Raw genomic sequence first — 7595 nt, 5'->3', positions numbered from 1 at the left:
GCCGTTATTCCGAGCGATTTCGGGACGCTTGGCTCGGGAAAACGAAATTGTTCCCTGTTGGTTTCGATGAATGAAGTCGACACATTGGAATACGCGGGGGGGGGAAATCAATGAAAAATGTTGTAATGGCACAAAATTTGTATTGCAAAAATTTACTTGTTTTCAAGACACAATGTGTTAACTTTGTTTTAGTCGACGAGCAAGAATGAGATGTCACAAATTTACAACATTCAAACTTTCAAAACAATAATGCTAAATTTTCTGAAAATGTCTCGTATTTTTCACGGTGGGTGGTGCGACGAAGACGGAGTGAGATCTTGAGCAAGTGCGAGTGAAAGGTGCCCGCCCTCGCCCCCTCCCGAGGCCCTGCGGGGGCGCGCCGCGAACCCCGCGGCGCTCCTGAACCTCAGTTGTCGCGTTTCTCCCCCTTCTCCTTTCTTCACAATCGCGCTGCAGGGGGTGGGTGAGGGTGGAGGGGAGGTGGACTGTCGCAACGTTTATTCACACGTAAAAGGCTCATCCCCGTGCAGAACCTGCCCCGGGCCGGGGCGCGATTGTCAACTCTTCGAAAAGTTTTGGTGCGCTCCTTTCGATGGCGGAAACAAGATCGAACGACGACGCGACGGCTGGCCGGGGGGGCCACTGCCGCCACTGTTGTTGTTGCTTCTGTGCGCCATCCGCGGCGGCCAATGGCAGAGTTCATAAAGAGAACATCTACCAGGGGGGAGAGGGGGTGGTGTTGGTTGTGACGGCTGGTCCTGATGGTGTCAAGCGAGAGCGGCAGCGCCGGCGGCGTCATCGGAAAGGGGGGGGGGGGGAGCCATTGGCGTGTTGCTAAACTTCAGGTGATTTTATGTTTGCTTCTCTATACCCCTCTTCCCTGCCCCCTTCCCCTTACTCCCCCCTATAGAGGAAAAGGGGATGGGGTAGTTGAGTGAGGGAGGGGGCAGTTGTATGGCCTTTGCGAAGTTTCCGACGCGATGTGGCCAGCGGGAGGGGGCGGGGCCAGGAAACTAATTATGCCTCTCTTACTTTCCTCCTATCTACTTGCGAATACTAGTAGTTAAGCTTGGACAGGCGGGCGGGCGGGCTGGCTCTGGCTACCCCTCTGGATCCACCACCTCCATCACCCATCTCTCAGGGTAAATTTATTAGGGTAATCACTTAGTATTCCTCCCGATTCTGGGCTGTGTACCCACAACACCACACTCCACACTCTCAGGCGTATAGATTCTAAAGTGAAGTGGGGGTGATTTTCATGTTTACCGTACCTATTTTACACTCTAAATTGTGATGGACTCCTTGAAGGAATAATTTTTCCATTAAAAGAAGCAATTTTGGGCACATCTTGGCGAATTTGCATCTTTCCTTATGACAAAAATGAATCTTTTAAGCGACAAAAAGTGCCCTTCAGTGTGCCAAAACATAAGGTTAATTAGTTGAATTATTTAAATAATGTTTGCATACAAGTGAAAATGTTTATTGTGTAACTAACTTGAGCAATATAGGGGTGAATTTTTCATATCGGCGGTTGCAGGTGCCATAATCAGGACCATACAGACAAAGTTTTAGACACAAAAAAAGCCCTTCAGTGTGCAAAAACATAAGGTTAATTAGTTGAATTATTTAAACAATGTTTGCATACAAGTGAAAATGTTTATTGTGTAACTAACTTGAGCAATATAGGGGTGAATTTTTCATATCGGCGGTTGCAGGTGCCATAATCAGGACCATACAGACAAAGTTTTGGGGTCCGGTCCGGCTAGTCCGGGGGCGGCACGTAGTGCTTGTAACTGGATTACTGCTGATTAGACTCCACGGGGGGCGCCCGGGGGGCCGTCGGGGGCAGGTTTGGGAAGGGGGGCGGGGGGCGCTATGCATCCGACCCGGTGGACTCAACTTGCTCATAAGCCACTGCACAGGCCGGGCTGAGTGCAAAACACCTGCGCCCTGCGCCGCCGCGGCGATGCACCGTCCGGAGTGATGTTTTACTTTACGCCCCCCCCTCCTACTCCTTAAACCTTAAAACTTGATATTTTTCCTCCGGTCGGACCTTTACCATGTAGCCAATATGAGTATCGGTAAGTTGCAGGGTTATACAAAGTCTAACTTAAGGTGTTGTGAAGAAAATCGAGCATTATTTTCTTTAGTCGGTTTTCAGAGAACAAGTACCTTACGTGGGTCGCTGAAGTATTTGGAACACGCTCCGTTCCCTTATCTCGCCACTCGGCAGAACGTACGCCGTGCCGTGAGGTACCCAGCCCCTCGGCACCCTCTACCGCCAGCCCGCGCCGCCCTCCAGTCCTTATCTCTGAGCTGCTTTGATGCGCGGTTTTCTCAAATATATAGTCGCCCGCTCCTGGCGCGTGGTCCTTGGCGGTCCGCTGCAGGGGCGGCGTCTGCTACTCATCGCGTTTCGAACGCATTATGTCTCGCTGCCGCGCATAAAAATTCGGGCTTGACCGGGGGACTTAACTGAACCAGAATTGAATGATTGTATGGGTCACTTGTAGCCTGACTTTCACGTCAGGACAGGTTGGTGGGGGCAGCCGAAGCTCCTGAGGGGTAGGCAACCCACCCGCCGCAGACGCAGCGCTGCTCCAGCCCGCGGTGGTGGTGCGCCGCCGTGTCCCGTGTCGTGACCGCGATCCGCCCCGCCCCGCCCCGCCCCGCCCCGCCACCCGCCCTGCGGTGCGGTGAAAGGTGCTAATTGTCGATCCTCTACGATATCGGCGGCCCGGAGCGTAGGTGTGAAAGGACGGTCCGCGGCCCAACTTGAGATGAGCGGGTGGGATGAGGAGAGGGGGGGGGGGGAGTACATTCGAGGGGTCACGCCGCCGCGCGATGCGGCTAGATCAAATGGCTGGCCTGGTCGCGTGGGTCCAACTGAGTCCTATCGCGTGTTCGATTAACCTGCAATCCCCTCCTCCCTCTCTCTCCGACTCTTACCCCTCGCCCCCTTTCCCTTCTCCTGGGTCGGTTTGCCCCTTCCGCTTCACCACTATCGGCTCTCGTCTTCCCAATTTTCACTCTCCTCATTGGATTGACGGCCCGGCCGCGGGGCACAACCGCAGCCACCCGCGCGTCACGCCGCCCCGTCGAAGAAGTAAAAGGCACGATAGGGTAAGAGGACTCGGCGAGGGGAAACTGTCCTGTCCAAATAGTGCCGTTATTCCGAGCGATTTCGGGACGCTTGGCTCGGGAAAACGAAATTGTTCCCTGTTGGTTTCGATGAATGAAGTCGACACATTGGAATACGCAGTTCAGCAGCTGGATCCGAGATCGACGCAGTCGCGGACGCAGTTCTTCGCTACAGGGATAGGAACTGCGTGAGTCTTGGATCTTTTGAGTTAACTGCGTGGATCCACGGTAAAAACAATGTCTCATTGTTTGAGGGAAAAGAGAAAACTCTGAGGAACTCCCCTGGTTTGACGAAAAATCCTCAGATTTCTAGGAAATCTCCTCAAAAAAATGTGGAATTTTTGCTCATTTTTTGTTAACATTCCTCAAAATCTGAGGCAAGATCGGAGGACTCTTCATCAAACATGGGAGTTCCTCAAAGTTTTCCCTTTTTCAGCAGGGGAGTTCCTCAGAGTTATCCCTTTTCCCCCCAAAAAATGAGACATTTTTTTTACCGTGTCTCGGAACGAGCGGCTGAACTGTGTGGAGTTCGGATCTAACAGCCGAACTAACGTGCCTTTTATCCCAAGGTGTCGATAATTATATACGTTTTTTTGTGTCATCTTTTGGTTGGTTGTCCCCTCAGATCAGCTACCCATACGATGGTTGATAAAGATTCCCGTTTTTCAGGCCAAGTTCCGTGCTTTCTTCTTCCACCCGCGCGGCGCACTGCTTCGAAGTCTTCCCCATGCGGCTCGGCGTGGCGGCGGTCCGTACTCGGGCCAACTGGACTGTGTGTGATTCATACTCCACAGGAAAAGTCGAGGTAGGTGAGGATAGTCCCGATCGTGCCCCGGGGGAAAACAACCCGCAATTCTTTTTGTACCGGGTGTCCCGGCTCTTACATGCCAGTATGGCGCGTTGCATACGCGCTGGCTCGCAGGCGTTGTCGTGAACGCGCAGGATTTCACGCATCCCCCGCGGTTCCACTCCACTCCCTGTCACATCAGAACAGGATTAAAAGATCCATTCATCCACCCATCCGTCATCCGTCCCAATGCAACGATGCACCCTTCCCCTCCTCCCCCACCCCCTGCGTCCTTGAGCGCTGGAGGCACTTTTCCAGACTTCCCTTCCCTCCCTCCAGCAGCAGCAGCGGCGGCGCTAAGTGACTCTGCCCGCTGGAGTTCCAGGCAGCTGGTCGGATACGTCATGCCAGGCCCCACTCCGACCCGTGCCCGGCCCTCTGGTTCCCCGGTAGACTGAAGACCGACCGTTGATTTGCAATGCTGATATGAACGCACTAGGTCCGCCCACGGCCCGCCGGCCCGTCCGCCCGCTCGCCTTTCTGACTTGCTAGTTTTCCATACTATACCAGGCCCTTCGTAACACTACCCATGCCCCCCCCCCTCCTCATAGCAGTATATAGCGTAGGTGGAAATGTGCGTGGAATGCACTAACCCTTTCTCTTGCACGCAAGGGAATTCCTCGTACAACATTTTCTTCTTGCGCCTCCACATTTTCCCAAAACACTTTCCGAGTCGGTTGTTTGACTTTCCCAGTCGCCGGCGAGCGTAATACCTGTAATTTAAGTTTGTGCGCCTATTCGTTTATGAACTCGCGACTCGCGACTCCTTTCCGTAGAGGCGGCATTGCACGAGAGAACCCGCCGCCCCACCCTTCTTGCTTGCAATAACGCTTACATTAGAGGATTATTCAATGTCCATCTGCTGCCAATTCCAAAGTCGCAGGCCACCGAACCGCTCTTCCCGCCCCCTCCTGTCCCTCTCGCTCATACCGCCCCTCTTTTCCTCTCCCGCTCTCCCGCGCGCACGAGTCAAGTGCCGGGGAACACGGCCGCATTTCCATATACACGGGTGATCGTCCACTCGGGCCGCCCGGGCGTGGCGCCGCGTGGCACGGCCACGGCGGAGTCGTCCGGGACCCGAACCCCACCCCGGGACTTCGCGTTCGCACTTGCTCGCGTACACTGCTCACAAATTTGGATAGGACCACCGGGAGAAATTCTTGTAAGTGTTACCGGTAAAATGTCCATGATGTGTGTTCTAAAATACAGTAAAAATTGGAAGCACTGTGTATGGACTTGAAATTCATCGACGAGCAAGAATGGGCTGTCGTAAGTTTGCAACAAATTCTGTTAATCGTGCATACAAAATATGCACAATTCATTCTAGAACTATCTCAATAAGATTGCACTTAGTATTTTAAAAAGAGATTTTACTGCTCTTCAATATATGCAAAACTATTCTAGAACAACTAAACTATTGTTTCTAACCTATATATAATCAAATTGAAAAGTGCACGTACTGCGTACCAAGGTGGTTGTTCGATTACAATTTCAGTGGTTTTCGTGTAGAGGTATCTGGATTGTAGATATTTTGTGTGGGTTTTACTTTAGCCCACATTTAAGTGCGGGGACTAAAATCTCATTTTTACATTCTCATCCCCACACCCAGATGCCTGTTATACTCATTTCCCCGCCCAGCCCCGTCCTTCGCGAATTATTAATAAAATGGCGAAATGGCGCGACGGTTTCTTCCCTTTCCGGAAAGGGGGTGGGAGTGGAGGGGTGGGAACCACTCGGCTCCGGCCGCTCCTCCGCCCCAGCCCTCGAGTCCGGAGTGCTCCGGGCGCGACGCTTGTCTCTTTCCCCTTCTCTCTTTCCGCAACCCTTTTTACGCCGCGCGAGATCCGTGCAGCAGCCCGCGAATTTCTCTCTGCTTCCGCGGTCGGATGCGCCGGCTGCTTAGCGGCAGAAAGCGCTTTTTAGCGGGAGGGCAGCTTGCTGTGCGAAGGGGGTGGGTCTTGGTCGGAACAAAGACACACCAGAGGTGTTAAAACGTTTCACATCGTTCGCGAGCATGCGGAAACGTTTTCATAAGAACGTATACTTACGGCATGTGTTCAGTAAAAAATCCCAGCGGAATAAAAATGCACACTAACTGGATGTCCGTAAGTCTTATTCGCACCTAAAGCATTCCTATGTACGAAATTATGCAGTTTTGCGCACACAATCGTCTAAAGCAATGATACGTAGGTTTAAGTTAGCGCGAACAAGTGCACATAAAAACATGCAAATACATTGGGTAAGTAAGTTTAGTTCACCTCTGAGTGCAGGGTGCACACATGAAACGTGTGTGATTGCATGTCACACGCTCTCATCTCTGAGTAGAATAGGGAGACGGAGCGTAGCAGGGACCGTTGTTGGACCATAGGAAGACGCAGGAGGAGCGAGCTATCACGGACAATCAAGTGTCGGCGCGGTAGCCCTCTGCGCTCGTACTACGTGCGCGCCGTAAGTGTGTGTGTGTGTGTGTGCGTGTGTGTGCGTGTGCGTGTATGTGTGTGTGTGTGGCACGCCGCATGGCTGCTGCTAAGATGCGAATCTCGTAATAATTATTTAGACAGCTTGAGGGGTCTCGTATGGGTCATCTCAGCCCACATACAGTACACACATGCTCTCTCTCTCCACACACTCACACACACACACGCGCGCGCGCGTCTCTCTAGGGCGCGGCTGGGTCGGCTCCCTTGCGCGCTGCTTCCAACAAAGACGGGCCACTGTGGTGGAGTGGAGATGCAAGAGAGCACCATGTAATGCTCCTTTGCTCGGTTACACACTGCCAATCTTCTGTTTCCTCTGCTGCAACAAAATTTTCGTTTCTACAACAAACTATTCGCCAAATCAAAAAACTTTCGGTTCCGATTCAAATTAACTCAAACATTCTTAACTTGCACATGTATCACATGCATCCATTTTGTTGTATACACTGGTAAAACAAGTGTTTAATTTTGCACGACAAGTGATGTTTAAGTTAAAGTGTGCATTTTATAGACACATTGTGTAGAACTTTTTAGTTTCGCAGTTTAAACTGTTGAACTACACAGTTTTGCAGTTTAAACCGTAGAGCTTTTCAGTTTCGCAGTTTTAACTGTAATACTTTTAGTTTTGCAGTTTCAACTGCAAAACTTTTAGTTTTGAAGTTTTAACTGTCAAGTTGTTATACAGTTAGATTTGCAGAGTAGAACTGTGTGACTTAAAGTTTACAAAACGTTCATAATGTGCACAGCACGCAAGTGTGCAACTTGAGTTATACACCATGTAATGTTTAAAACCATAACTTGCCCACGTTGGTGTGCTAATTGTGCACACTTGTTTTACCAGTGTAAGCGAACAGGAAACCCAAAGGCCCAAGGGTGTGTACGTCGCACACTTGAAGGCGTGTGCATTTCTATTTGCTCCCTTTGTGGGTACAAATGTACGAAATTCACAGGGAATTCACACTTTTACCTTACGAATGTGCGAATTGGAAGTCACGCAGCTGTAATTGTGGGCCATTCATACACCTAGGACGTATCCAGTGAGGCATGTTCATATTTACCTTATTTCACAAAACAAACATTTTCAACCAACCTACTACATAGTTGGGTCGTCAGTTTTGCTTTTGAAGAAT

At 51.0% G+C, this 7595-nt stretch overlaps 1 protein-coding gene across 1 annotated transcript in view; it reads left to right on the top strand.

Moving 5' to 3' along the window:
* The window catches only part of LOC127749111 (uncharacterized), a 10092-nt gene extending 4666 nt beyond the window's left edge, over window positions 1-5426 (top strand). The window contains exons 2-3 of the mRNA XM_052265893.1: window positions 3811-3946; window positions 5316-5426. Of these exons, the coding sequence (XP_052121853.1) occupies window positions 3811-3946; window positions 5316-5426 (247 nt within the window). The remainder of the gene's footprint in view (window positions 1-3810; window positions 3947-5315) is intronic.
* Window positions 5427-7595: the final 2169 nt, after the last annotated feature.

Source organism: Frankliniella occidentalis, unplaced genomic scaffold (genome assembly GCF_000697945.3).
Source record: "Frankliniella occidentalis isolate FOCC.00 unplaced genomic scaffold, Focc_3.1 Scaffold32, whole genome shotgun sequence".
Classification (NCBI taxonomy): domain Eukaryota; kingdom Metazoa; phylum Arthropoda; class Insecta; order Thysanoptera; family Thripidae; genus Frankliniella; species Frankliniella occidentalis.
This window is presented reverse-complemented; position numbering and strand designations above follow the sequence as displayed.